This window comes from Stomoxys calcitrans, chromosome 1 (assembly GCF_963082655.1).
Source record: "Stomoxys calcitrans chromosome 1, idStoCalc2.1, whole genome shotgun sequence".
In the NCBI taxonomy this organism is placed as follows: Eukaryota; Metazoa; Arthropoda; class Insecta; order Diptera; family Muscidae; genus Stomoxys; species Stomoxys calcitrans.
Window position 1 is genome coordinate 29,778,308 of NC_081552.1, and position 14,226 is coordinate 29,792,533.

Here is a 14,226-nt window from a genome sequence, read left to right on the forward strand (position 1 = left end):
ACGACACCAATGTAACCTTTATCCAATAAACTACTGGGTTGCCCAAAAAGTAATTGCGGATTTTTTAAAAGAAAGTAAATGCATTTTTAATAAAACTTAGAATGAACTTTAATCAAATATACTTTTTTTACACTTTTTTCTAAAACAAGCTATAAGTAACAGCTGATAACTGACAGTAGAAAGAATGCAATTACAGAGTCCCAAGCTGTGAAAAAATGTGTCAACGTCGACTATATGAAAAATCCGCAATTACTTTTTGGGCAACCCAATACATATGTGATATTGAACATTAATAAGAGCTTCTTCAGTTCCACATCCTTTCCTGAACCAAAGCAGACTTCTACTTAAAAGTTCGTTGGTTTCAAAATAGGCAGAAACATAATTCTTTCAAAGATGTTATTAACTATTGGCAATACTGCTATTGGACGAAAGTTTGATATATCATTGGAACTTTTTCCTTTTCGTATTGGGATAACTTTATGAAACATCTCGGTATACTTTGGTATCTAACACATTATTAAAGATCTCAACTAGGTGGGGAGCAATACTTTCACGGCACGTCTTTACCACTTTCGAAGAAACTTTATCGTGTCCACAGCTTTTATTTGTCTCCAGACTCGATATCTCTAACATAACTTCTTCAAGAGAGGTTGGAACCAATTCGAACAAACAAGGACAGCGATGCAAAGTTGCTAAAGAATTACAGGTATCAATTTGTTTAACTTCAATTGCCAACTTTAAATCTTGGATTGATTTCAGAAAATGTTGGTTAATTACTTCCGTTTTATCATGATCATCAAATATAACATTACCAGCACTGTCGTCTACATTGATTTCAGTTCTAGAATTTCTGCCTAAGGTACCATTTAAAAATCTCCAAGTTCGCTTGGAATCATTTTGGAGTTTTTCGTCGTGCTCTACTTTCAAATATCATCTATTTGAATCCCATATTGCCATTGGCCTCAAAATTGGATAACAAATTCGGTTTCTAGTCCCAAATGCTTTTCATTTAAATCCCTTATTGCAAAATCAGCAAATATGTCCGGTTTGTGGGGTGGGCCCAAAAAACTATCAATATCGAGATCCACTCCCTTTACTTACTTTAATTGGCTAAGACAGTACATTTGCTCCACTAGCCGAACGTAGAATAGCGTTCTAAGCGCCTCGCGCTGATTCTAAAATCTCTGACACCAAGTTTCGAGGTGTCTCCCACAACTTGATCTCTCCGATCCACTCCCTTTAAGACCCAAAATTGTCATGGTGGGCAAATACGTTCTATTTGGGCGTTGTTTTGGGGGTGGGACGTCTCCTAGGCAGTTGGTCCCAAATGTTGATATCAGATTCGTGGTCTACTCCCAAATACCTTTCATTTGAGCCCAATATTTCCATAGTCGGCAAACATGACCGGTTTCGGGGGTGTTATGGGGGATGAGGCGGCCGTTCAGTGACTTGGCCTCAGATTCGTATTCTACTCTAAAACACTTCTTATGACAGTCTCATATTGGAATGGTCAACAAATGAGGTGGGGTGGTCCCATACGCACTTTTTTCCGAATGTTGATATCAGATTCATACTTTACTCCCATTGACCTTTCATTTGAACCCCATATTGCTATTGTAGTAAATTTGTCCTCGTTAGGAGTTGGTTTTTAAAAGTGGCGGCACCCCATACACTTGATTGGATATCGTATTCGTATTCTATACTTAAATACCTTTTATTTGAGCCCCATATTGCCATGATCAGTAAATAAGTCCTGTTTGGGGGGGTGTTTTGCGAAAGGGTTGCACCTGCAGAAACTTGATCCCACATTTGGATACCAAATTCGTTTATCTACTCGCAAATACCATTTATTTGAGTCCCATATTGCCATTGTCGGTAAATATGTCCGATTTAGGGGTACTCGCAAATACCATTTATTTGAGTCCCATATTGCCATTGTCGGTAAATATGTCCGATTTAGGGGTGTTCTGGGTGTTGGGTGTTCCCCCAAACACTTAGTCCGACAATTGGATATCAGACACGTTTTCGACTCTTAAATACCCTTTATTTGAGTCCCATGTTGTCATGATTGGTTTATATATATATATTTGGTAGGTTTTGGGGGTGTGGGGCGGCCCCCCCAGGTACCCCATCGGAAACTTGGATACCAAATTTTTATTTTTAGGTTACTACTAAGATAGCACATTTCGCTTAAATCGCACCACCCATCACCGGGATCTGGTGTTTCTGATAATCAGGGTAGGGGGAAGGTCCGCCCCCCCTTCAGATCATTATGCACCATCTGTGAAAATTTCAAGAAAATCGGTTCAGCCGTTTTTTTATAAATTGGCTTGCCCAAAAAGTAATTGCGGATTTTTCATATAGTCGGCGTTGACAATTTTTTTTACAGCTTGTGACTCTGTAATTGCATTCTTTCTTCTGTCAGTTATCAGCTGTTACTTTTAGCTTGCTTTAGAAAAAAAAGTGTAAAAAAAGTATATTTAATTAAAGTTCATTCTAAGTTTTATTAAAAATGCATTTACTTTCTTTTAAAAAATCCGCAATTACTTTTTGGGCAACCCAATATATGATAGGATCGGAAATGTATATTTCGATGTGTTGCAAACAAAATGACAAAATGAATATACCGCCATCATTCGGTGGTGGGTATTGAAATACCAACGCATTCTCCAAATGATGTCAAAAATTCGATTTGCCATAAAAATCCGAACTGTAGATATTAAATAGTTGGCAACGCCCGACTTTGTCTTACCTTACTTGTTATATAGATTTTGTAGACTGAAACATCAATTCTTACGCTTGTTTCAGAAAATTCTTATTAAATTTTTGTTTATTTGATTAGGAGAAAGAGCGCGAAGAAATGCTGGAGCATTACAGAAGTCTTTCACATGATGCTGTCATGTTGGAGGGTAATAATCAAAGCTTAGAAAATGAAACGGCCGAGTACAAGTGAGTATGACGTTTTTTTTGGTAATGGTTTAAAAACCATTATTTTCTAAATATGTATTTTTTAACCATGGTTTAAAAAATACAAATTTAGAATTAAACATATCCCAATGTAGTGATAGTTAATCGAAATTTATTAAATTTTGTCTTTGAGTAATCTTTTAATTTTGGAATTTGTACCACAGAAGTGGTCCAAAAATCTAATCCAAACGGCAAAGTAGCCATATTTTTTCAAGTAGTCATTTGTTTGTTCTTTAAACCACTGATAGTGGGCAAGGAGCGCAACTTTGCAGCTATTGGCTCAAAAGTGAACATTAATGAAAACATTTAAATTGGTTTATTAGGCAACTCAAAAACTCCCCCCTAAACCTAAGTCATGAACTTTTGCCCCTTGGATTTCCTTACTAGACCACATTGTCTTGTTTCAAGTTTTTTTTTTGTAACCCAATAATAAGCTCAACTTTCTATTTATCTTTCTGTCTTTCTGTAGCTGTAATTGTTGTCGTTGTTGTTGCTGCCTTAGAATTAGACAATTATTAGTAAATAAGGATGATAAGTAATATGGTTGATGCTGTAGTTAGTCACCCTCATTACAATTTAAAATTGTGTTCATAATTTTTAATCATTACCTACCCCCAATCCTACAAAAAAAAATAAAACCAAATCATAGACGACAAGTTGTTGAATTAGAAGCGGAAATCGTGGCGCTTAAAAAAGAACTTAACTGCCGCAATCAAACCATAGGCGATTTAGAAGATAAGATTGCCAATCTCACTGCCAAAAACACTTGCCTGGAACATCAACTGGAGGAGTGTGGGGATGAGCAGCGTATCTTGAAAACAGATTTGGCAGCACGTAAAGAATTATGCGAGAAATTGGATAATGAAAAGGAGAAATTAAATGCGGAGCTAAGTGAACTGAATGCCATAAAACGAAAGGTAGAACGTCAACGAATGTTGTCAAAACATGTATTAAGACATCTTCTTCTTCTATGTAACAGCTGGAAAATGAAAATGAACGCCTGCGCCAGGGCATGGATAAAAGCGAAAAGGGTAAGCAAGTTTCATCGGAGACCTTAGAAGAACTATTGGCAAAGACTCGCAAAGATTTGGAGGAACAAATCCAAGTTGATAGTAAATTAAGTCAAGAGTTGATACATCTGAGGAAGCAAAACGAACAACTTTTGGTTAGGAGAATTAAACTTCTGCCTCTACGCTCCGAACACATTGAGTAATAAATTTTTATTCTTGTTTTTCTTTTAACTTACAGCGCGATTTGGATAATGAACGCCAGAGACGCGAACAAACTGCCACCTTGGCCCATGAATATCAGGTGCAAAATCGAGAGCTGCGTCACAATCTTACAGATGATCGTTTTCGTCAGGCTCGTTCAAGGGAGCAAAGTCCTCGATTTCCCCCCAAAACTTTATGAGACCGTAAATTAGCTATGTTTTTTTTTTTCAAATTAATTTTCCAAGTTTACAAAATACATTAAGGAATTATAAAATACAACATTTGAAAAAAATATATATAGAAGCATAACAAAATAAAAAAAAATCGTATATTCATAAAGAAGAACAACAATTAAATGATTTTCAGCCTTTAACTTGCTTAAAAGGTTTCCAAAATATTTAGATATGTTTTGAACATACAGGGACAATGAGAGAATGCCGGAGGATTGGACATGCTGCCAGGTCGTGGTATGAAAAAGTAACGATTATTAGGTCCTCTCCCAATGCAATCATTCTCTGTATGATAGGCCTCAGTGTGAGTTTCATAAATGTTAACACAATCCTCATTCGCTGCAGGAGAGAGGAGAAGGAGAACGAGACAAACTGTATTCTTTTTGTATATTTAACATAGAATAACAATTTTACCTATATGCTCTTCTTTTAGTTCCTGGTCCTTTACTGGACTCAAATTTGTTTCGGAGCAGCAAACTAGCTCTGAAGTTGGCATATTTCTGATACCAAAGTTCGCGCAGCTTCGTATATTTTTCACTGGGTTCAACATTCCTTTTAATGGAATATTGGGGCAACTTCCTGTTAAGGATTCTAAACGTCTCAGAGATTGTTCAGTGTTGATATTTGTATTGGATCTGTAAGATGCGCACAGAGGTGAGTTTATTATGAATTTTTGTTTAACATTTTATTTGATTATTTTGATTTCATTTGTAACACATCGAAATACTCAATTCCGACCCCACAAAGTCTTATTATTTTCGATCGTCGTTAAAATGTAAGACGATCTAGCCATGGGATATGGGATATTAGACTGTCCCATCCTACAAGGGAGAATTTTTATACCCTCCACCATAGGATGGGGGGTATACTAATTTCGTCATTCTGTTTGTAACTACTCGAAATATTCGTCTAAGACCCCATAAAGTATATATATTCTTGATCGTCGCGACATTTTATGTCGATCTAGCCATGTCCGTTCGTTCATCCGTACGTCTGTCTGTCGAAAGCACGCTAACTTCCGAAGGAGTAAAGCTAGCCGCTTGAAATTTTGCACAAATACTTCTTATTAGTGTAGGTCGGTTGGAATTGTAAATGGGCTATATCGGTCCATGTTTTAATATAGCTGCCATATAAACCGATCTTAGGTCTTGACTTCTTGAGCCTCTAGAGTGCGCAATTCTTATCCGATTGGAATGAAATTTTGAACGACGTGTTTTGTTATAATATCCAATAACTGTGACAAGTACGGTTAAAATCGGACCATAGCCTGATATAAAGGGTGATTTTTTTGAGGTTAGGATTTTCATGCATTAGTATTTGACAGATCACGTGGGATTTCAGACATGGTGTCAAAGAGAAAGATGCTCAGTATGCTTTGACATTTCATCATGAATAGACTTACTAACGAGCAACGCTTGCAAATCATTGAATTTTATTACCAAAATCAGTGTTCGGTTCGAAATGTGTTCAAATTTTGACAAATTTTGTTCAGCGATGAGGCTCATTTCTGGTTGAATGGCTACGTAAATAAGCAAAATTGCCGCATTTGGAGTGAAGAGCAACCAGAAGCCGTTCAAGAACTGCCCATGCATCCCGAAAAATGCACTGTTTGGTGTGGTTTGTACGCTGGTGGAATCATTGGACCGTATTTTTTCAAAGATGCTGTTGGACGCAACGTTACGGTGAATGAACACATTTCGAACCGAACACTGATTTTGGTAATAAAATTCAATGATTTGCAAGCGTTGCTCGTTAGTAAGTCTATTCATGATGAAATGTCAAAGCATACTGAGCATCTTTCTCTTTGACACCATGTCTGAAATCCCACGTGATCTTTCAAATACTAATGCATGAAAATCCTAACCTCAAAAAAATCACCCTTTAGCTGTCATATAAACCGATCTTGGGTCTTGATTTCTTGAGCCTCTAGAGGGCGCAATTCTTATCCGATTTGAATGAATTTTTGCACGAAGTATTTTGCTATGATATCCAACAACTGTGCAAAGTACGGTTCAAATCGGTCCATAACCCGATATAGCTGCCATATAAACCGATCTTGGGTCTTGATTTCTTGAGCCTCTAGAGGGCGCAATTCATATCCGCTTTGAATGAATTTTTGCACGAAGTATTTTGCTATGATATCCAACAACTGTGCAAAGTATGGTTCTAATCGGTCCATAACCCGATATAGCTGTCATATAAACCGATCTTGGGTCTTGACTTCTTGAGCTTCTAGAGGGCGCAATTCCTATCCGATTTGGCTGAAACTTTGCATGACGTATTTTATTCTTATTCTTAACTGCTGTGTCAAATAAGGTTCAAATCGGCTCATAACCTGATATAGCTGTCATATAAACCGATCTGGGATATTGACTTCTTGAGCCTCTAGAGGTCGCAATTATTATCCGATTTGCCTGAAATTTTGTACGACAGATCCTCTCATGATCATCAACATACGTGTTTATTATGGTCTGAATCTGTTTATAGCCCGATACAGCTCCCATATAAATCGATCTCTCTATTTTACTTCTTGTGCCCCCAAAGGGCGCAATTTTTATTCGAATTGGCTGTCATTTTACACAGGTCTCCAATATATAATATAATTGTGGTACAAACCGGACCATATCTTGATATCGCTCTAATAGCAGAGCAAATCTTTTCTTATATCGTTTTTTGCCTAAGAAGAGATGCCGGGAAAAGAACTCGACAAATGGTGGAGGGTATAAAAGATTCGGCCCGGCCCAACTAAGCACGCTTTTATTATAAGTTTTTGCATTTGTTTGCAACGCAAAGAAGGCGAAGAGCTAGACCCATAGATAAGTGTACCGATTGACTCAAAATCACTTTCTGATTCGATTTAGACATGTCCGTCTGTGAGTCCATGTATTCTTGTAATCAAAGTGCAGGTCGTATTTGTTGTCCAATCATCACGAAAATTTTGACTACATATCAAGCAATTGGTCTGTCAGTGGTTAAATAAGCAGTACCAGTCTAAGTAGTATTTACTGGTCTATTTTCGCAGTAGGGTACCGTAGTGTAGATGTTAGCATATCCGCCTATGACGCTGAACGCCTAATTTCAAATCCTGGCAAGAACATCAGAACCGCTTTTAATGCGGGCGACATTTGTGGGGTACAATGGTTTTTGAAACCAGTAAGGAAGGGCAAAAGTCGGGCGGTGCCGACTGTATAATACCCCAAACCTACCCTATAAGTACAATGTGGAAGCTTGATCTAATTCTGAAACAAAGTAGATGGACCTGGGCGAATGTTTTCAACTATGGTTGACAAATGACAACATTATCAACATTATCATTCAAGCAAACTTCTTAGATATTGTGGTAGTCGTCGATGAAAGCGTTGTGCAAAATTTTCGCAAGATTGGTCAATAAATACGCATGCAGTGGTTTTTTGAGTGAAAATCGGGCGATATACATACATGACAGCTATATCTAAATCTGGACCGATTTCTATGAAATTCACCAGTAATGTCGAAAGGCATAAAAAAAACCTCCTGCCAAATTACGAAAGAATCGGTTAATAAATCAGCACTTTATTGGTCATTAACATCCAACCTACATCCAGCGAACTGCTCAAATACAAACAGCTTAGCTATGTCAAGGCAAGGTCGGTGGAGACCTGAGATGAACCTTGAGGTCGAGTGCGAGGCACTGTTGCCCGCGGCGCGCTCTTGGATTGACGGAACACTAGTATTGCCATACGAATGAATCAAAGCTAGAGGACAGAGTAGGCCTGGGGTCTACATTGAGAATACGGTCCTACAGGCGGAGATCCGGGCGATCACGGAATGCGTGAGGTAGTGTGCTGCTAACACGAGAACGTCGATTGTGAACATCTTTACGGACAGTAAAATTTCCATAAGGGCAATAACCACCAGGACGGTCACGAACAGTCGAATGTAAAGAGATTAACGCCTTCTCTGAGGATGGGAAAATCCGCATCTTTTGGGTGCTGGGCCATAACGGAGTAAGGGGGAATGAAAGGGACGATTTGCCAGTGAAGGCCAAAGGACTGCCGCCAATAAACTTGGTTAACCCGAAGCCTTTCGGGTCGACGCAGTCCGAGTCAAGGGCGTGGGCAATGAATCCGCATGCAACTGTCAGTAGGACGGGGAAAATCCTATAGGGGGGATCCAGATCGTGAGAAGACGAGGCTATTACTGAAAGGAAGTAAGAAGAAGGTCGGTATAGCTATTGGTATCATAACGGGACACATAGGACTACCAGCTCACTTATGTAAAATCGGTGCGGCAAGTGATAGCATGTGTAGGGCATGCGGGGAAGATGATGAGACGTTGAGGCATTTCCTTTGTCATATCCCGGCTTTTGCGTCGAACAGATACCGGCACTTAGATGGGGACACAATACCAGACATGAACCAACTTACTGCCGTGGCATGGAAAACAATTAAGGATTTTGTACGTAGCATGGAATTCCTAACTTAGATTTCTTTTTAGAGGTTACTTTTTAGTTTTCAGAGCGATCTCACTGTGCTAAATTTCAGCCAAATCGGTTAATTAGTTCACCTTTAATGGGCCTAAAACCTTAAATCGGAAACACGGTATTTATAGCAGATATACCTAAAACTAGACCTATCAGGAATGTCTAGGGGTCTAACACAACGCACTGTACCAATTTTCAGCGAAATCGGATAATAAATGCGCCTTTTTGTGAGCCCTAGATCTTAAATCAAGAGATCGATATATATGGGCCGATCTCGGCTGTATTTAACAGGGATGTCAAAGGGCCAAGCACAAGTCTCTTCAACGAAATCGTTAAATAAAGGTAGCTTTAATTGGCCTAAAACATTAAATCGGCAGATCGGCCTATATGGGGGCTGCATCAATATATAGTTCGCTATAGCCCATCTTCGAACTTAACCCGCCTTTGGACAAAAAACGAATCTGTGTAAAATTTCAGCTCAATATCTCTATTTTTAAAGACTGTAGCGCGATTTCAACAAAAGGACGGACGGACGGACACGGCTAGATCGTCTTAAATTTGTGCGACGATCCTGAATATATGTGGTGCAAACAGAATGACAAAATTAATATGCCCCCCATCCATCCTGTCCGATTCAAATTTACGTTCAATGATAAGGGGCCTCCATTTTATAGCCAAGTCCGAAAGGCGTGCAACACCTCTTTGGGGAGAAAAATTTTACATGGCTACCACTCCACTTGTATGCCCACCACCATAGGATGGGGGTATACTAATCTAGTCATTCCGTTTGTAACACCTCGAAATATTCGTCTAAGACCCCATTAACCATATACATTCATGATCGTCACGACATTCTGACTCGATGTCCGTCCGTTTGTCGAAATCACGAAAGCGGTAAAGCTAGCCGCCTGAAATTTTGCACAGATACTTAGTATTGATTAAGGATGTTGGGGATTGCAAATGGGCCATATCGGTTCAGATTTGGATATAGCTCCCATATAAACTGATCTCCCGATTTGACTTCAAGGGCCTCTGAAAGCCGCAATTTGTATCCGTTTTGGCTGAAATTTTGCAAGTAGTGTTCTGTTATAACTTCGGAAGGTTGTGCTAAGTATGGTCCAAATCGGTCTATAACCTGATATAGCTCCCATATAAACCGATCTCCCGATTTGACTCCTTGAGCCCCTGGAAGCTACAATTTTGTGATTTGGCAGAAATTTGGTATGTGGTGTTCTGTTACGACTTCCAATAACTGTGCCAAGTACGGTCCAAATCGGCCTATAACCTGATATAGCTCCCATATAAACCGATCTCCCGATTTGACTTTTTGAGCACCTGGAAGCCGCAATTTTTGTCCGATACGGCTGAAATTTTGCATGTAGTATTCTGTTAAGACTTCCAACAACAGCGCCAAGCATGGTCTAAATCGGTCTATAACCTGATGTAGTTCCCATATAAACCGATCGCCCGATTTGACTTCTTGAGCCCCTGGAAGCCGTAATTTTTGTCCGATTTGACTGAAATTGAGCATGTAGTGTTTTGTTATGACTTCCAAGAACTGTGTCAAGGACGATTCAAATCGGTCTATAACCAGATATAGCTCCCATATAAACCGATCTCCCGATTTGTCTTCTTGAGCACCTGGAAGTAAACCGGTCTCTCGATCATCCTTGTTCCGTTTCCTAGAAGCTTTAATTTTTGCTGGTTTGACAGAAATTTGGTATGTAAAATAAAACTATAGCCTTCAACTAAACTTATTTTGTATAAATTTTTAGCAGAATCCATGGTGGTGGGTTCCCAAGATTCGGCCCGGTCGAACTTAGCACGCTTTTACTTGTTTCAAATGGCATAGTACCTCACAAATGTCGCCAGCAATAGGAGGGGTGAACCACCGCTTAAAATTTTTTTCTAATGTTCTCGCCAGGATTCAAACCCCTACGGTGGCTTCCACAAATTATAATATATTATATAATATTGGGTTGCCCAAAAAGTAATTGCGGATTTTTTAAAAGAAATTAAATGCATTATTAATAAAACTTGGAATGAACTTTAATCAAATATACTTTTTTTACACTTTTTTTCTAAAGCAAGCTAAAAGTAACAGCTGATAACTGACAGAAGAAAGAATGCAATTACAGAGTCACAAGCTGTGAAAAAATTTGTCAACGCCGACTATATGAAAAATCCGTAATTACTTTTTGGGCAACCCAATATTTAAAATTTTCTCAAATTAAATTGTGCTCATTGTGAGACGAACTTACCTATTATCTTCCCCATTTGCATATAAATTCTGTGTTTTCTCATTGTTTTCTTCAGTAGTTGATATGGGAGAGAAGTACAAACAACCCTCCAAATTGGTCAAAGAGGGTTCCAAGTAAGCGTTTTTTTCGAATTCGGAGTTTGATAAACTTTCCTTGATTGAGCTTTCGTTAGGAATAAATTGAATGTTCTCCTGCAACCTTTCAGCATGTTCTATTTGCTTGGTTTCCAGATGATGATCCTCTCCAAACGAATTTGGTTGATTTTGAGAAATTACTTCCTCCTTTTCCTGTTTATAAGGAGTCATGGTTGTAGGCATTTCAATCGTGGTATGCCTTGGATTATTCTCAGAGGGCTTCCTTTCCACACACCTATCTGTGCTGAATTTTTTCACTATTTCGCAGGCGAATTCTTCCAGTTCATGTCTTTCCAAGGGTTCAATGTTATACAAATTAAGAGACAGATCTCTCAAACTTTGTAGGGCTTCATGGATACGGTTTGGATATGTAGAAAAGGTTTGTAGCCGCTTCTCAAGATGGAGAGTGTTATAATCTATTCTTCTATCAGAAAGTGTTTGAAAATTTTCAGAGGCTGCTAAAAGATATCTGGAAGATTCTATCTGAGCTTCTGTCATTTGCAATAATTCTTTATTATTCTTAGTGCAGTCATCATTGTAGGCGTTTGTCGTTGATTGTCGGCTAGTTGGGTTTTCGAATGTCCCAGCTGGTGTGGCTTGCCTTGTTACAGAAGATTCTGTGTAATTGGTGCCATTTTGTTCGTCCTTTTGAACTTCATTTTCCGAATATTGTGATGTATCCACATCTTTTTCCTGAAGTATTGAACTGGTAAGGGATTTAAATTTTTCCATAATTTCCGCTTTGTTGATATTTTTCGATTTGCAAATGTTCTGCTCTAATTGTTCCAGGCTTTGTGGGGCATTTTTCGATGTCCCATAATCCTTGGGTTTTTTGAAGTTCTTATCTGTGGTAAGATGGAATTTTTCATACGTTAACGACTGAGTTTTTCGCAAATCGACATTCGATTTGGGGTTCATAGCCAAAGGTAAATATTGGGGATTTTTCAGAGTAGTCAAACTCAAATTTGCTGATATTAAACCTTCCCTACTGTTCATTGGTTTTTGTGAGCTTCTTGTCTTTAAAGCTGATGGGCTAGGGACCATTTCTTCCTTAAAGCCACTTGAATTCATTGTGTCTTTCATATTTTGGGATTGTAACTCCAATTCTTCTGGTACTGGTTGCTTATTAAAGTTTTCCGCTTTTCTTAGTTCTTTAGAGGAAAATACATTCTTAAACTTTGGATTTTGCTTTAACTCTTTGCAAATAGCTCTTGAAAATTGATCATGCAATTTACTTAGGTAACGATTAGATATCGAATCATTTATACCAACTGGTCCAAGGTTTAACATATCCTCATAAGAGTTTAGTCCAGTTGAATGACCTTCAAAAAGTTTTTTGGTCTTATTTTCAATAAATTGCGATTCCTGTTTCGGATTATTATCCAATTTAGGTCTTCCCGCTAACATATTCCTATCATAGTTTTTGGTTTTCCTGGAGCTTGGTCTTGTTCCAAAATCACGATGGCTTCTTTCCAAGTCCAACTTGAATTCATCATAATTGACCAAATTTGAATGATGTTGTCGACCTAAATCTTCTTTTGGGGAACTTTTGTCTGGGTTTGGCGAGGGAGAAAGGGGCCGCTGATATTTATATGATATCGTTTCGTCATCTCTTAAAGCTTTGGCATTCAATTCATGTTCACAGTTGACAAAATTTGAATTCTGAAGATTTGAAACTCCGTTTGTGGATGTTCCTTCTGAATTAGGCGAAAAGGCTCCCGACTTCTGATCTATATTCGACTCCATAGTTTTGGTGTGATCTGGTACCGGTAGGTAGGTACTATCAGCTTGTTGAGATAAGCAGCCACCTGTTGTGGTAGCTTCTTCTGGGTTCGACGAGGGACTAAGGGATCGCTCATATTTATGTGCTTTAAGTGTCTTTTCGTCATCTCTGAAACCTTGGCATTCTTTAGTTTGGGATAATGAATTCCAGTCTGGCGAAGGAAAATCAGATTTCTGACGGTTATGCAGCTGCAGAATCTTTTTGTCATCTCTTAAAGCTTGATTTTCACTAAATTGCCTGGCGCATTTGAATTCTTCTTCTTTGTTGATAAAATTTGATTTTTGTGACCATGAAACTCTATTTGAAGTTGTTGCTTCTAGGTTTGACGGATGTAGTTGAGATTTGTGATAATTATGCCAATTCAAAGCATTTTCATGATCCTTTGTGGTTTGGGTTCTGTCACATAACGTCAGCACTTTTTGCGATGACGGATTGATGGCAGCACTTTTAGGTTCTTTGGCATCGCCCGTAGGTAAATGGCAGATCTGAGGTTTGATCTTTCCGGATTCAATGTGGCTGTAAAGAAAAAATTTATAATCTATAAATGAACATTTTAGCTGTGGCTAGGTAAGAAGGTTAGAAGGATCTAATGTGGGGTGTCCTCGGTGGCCTATCTATGCTCCATATAAAGGGTGATTTTTTAAGAGCTATAGGAAAACTTTATTTTAATCGATAGTAATGCAAATTTTGCCCATGAACATTCCACTAAGGAATGTTCAAAACTTGTCACATATGAATGAGTGCAGTCCGATTAAAGTTTAAGCTCAATAATAAGGGGCCTACTTTTTAAAGCCGAGTCCGAACGGCGTGCTGCTGTGAGACACCTCTCTGGAGAGAAGTTATACTTGGCATAGTTCCTCACAAATGTTGCCAGCATTAGGAGGGAACAATCACCGCTGAAAATTTTTTTTGATGGTCTCGCCAGGATTCGAACCCTGCGCTACGGTGGCCTCCTCAATCGATAGTACGGTCCATATAATTTAATGTTTGAACATTATTTCATGCAAGTGTTGGCCGTGACTGCGCCTCAAATTTTCCATCCGCTTAGTCAGATTTTGCCATACTCTTTCCAACATTTCGGCCGGTATCTGACGAATAAATGCTTCAATGTTGTCTTCCAATGCGTCAATTGAAGCGGACTTGTCTGCCCGGCAAAAATTAATCTAAAGGCGTTAAAT

General features: G+C 38.6%; 2 protein-coding genes across 4 annotated transcripts in view; one reads left to right on the plus strand and one right to left on the minus strand.

The window, feature by feature from the left end:
* The window catches only part of LOC106094046 (centrosomal protein of 135 kDa), a 95,201-nt gene extending 90,687 nt beyond the window's left edge, over positions 1 to 4,514 (plus strand). Inside the window, exons 12-15 of one of the 3 annotated variants that reach the window (XM_059360394.1) lie at positions 2,843 to 2,949; positions 3,617 to 3,884; positions 3,947 to 4,132; positions 4,216 to 4,514. In XM_059360394.1, coding sequence (XP_059216377.1) covers positions 2,843 to 2,949; positions 3,617 to 3,884; positions 3,947 to 4,132; positions 4,216 to 4,377 — 723 coding nt within the window. In that variant the 3' untranslated portion in view covers positions 4,378 to 4,514. Of the gene's footprint in view, positions 1 to 2,842; positions 2,950 to 3,436; positions 3,593 to 3,616; positions 3,885 to 3,946; positions 4,133 to 4,215 lie in introns of those variants that run through there. The other 2 variants (XM_059360400.1, XM_059360401.1) reach the window with 2 other exon arrangements.
* On the minus strand, positions 4,411 to 13,050 carry LOC131994109 (uncharacterized). The gene is made up of 3 exons (XM_059360404.1): positions 11,132 to 13,050; positions 4,823 to 5,043; positions 4,411 to 4,747 (listed from the first exon to the last, which is right to left on the minus strand). The coding sequence occupies exons 1-3, from the start codon at positions 13,009 to 13,011 to the stop codon at positions 4,557 to 4,559; spliced, it is 2,292 nt and encodes a 763-aa protein (XP_059216387.1). The 5' UTR covers positions 13,012 to 13,050; the 3' UTR covers positions 4,411 to 4,556.
* Positions 13,051 to 14,226: the final 1,176 nt, after the last annotated feature.

Excerpts from the sequence above, each read along its gene's own strand:
- LOC131994109 (XM_059360404.1), bottom strand. The coding sequence starts at position 13,011 with ATGGAGTCGAATATAGATCAGAAGTCGGGAGCCTTTTCGCCTAATTCA. Across the intron at positions 5,044-11,131 it reads GCAAATGGGGAAGATAATAG|ATCCAATACAAATATCAACA; the intron begins GTAAGTTCGTCT and ends CGCATCTTACAG. Across the intron at positions 4,748-4,822 it reads ACTAAAAGAAGAGCATATAG|CGAATGAGGATTGTGTTAAC; the intron begins GTAAAATTGTTA and ends TCTCTCCTGCAG.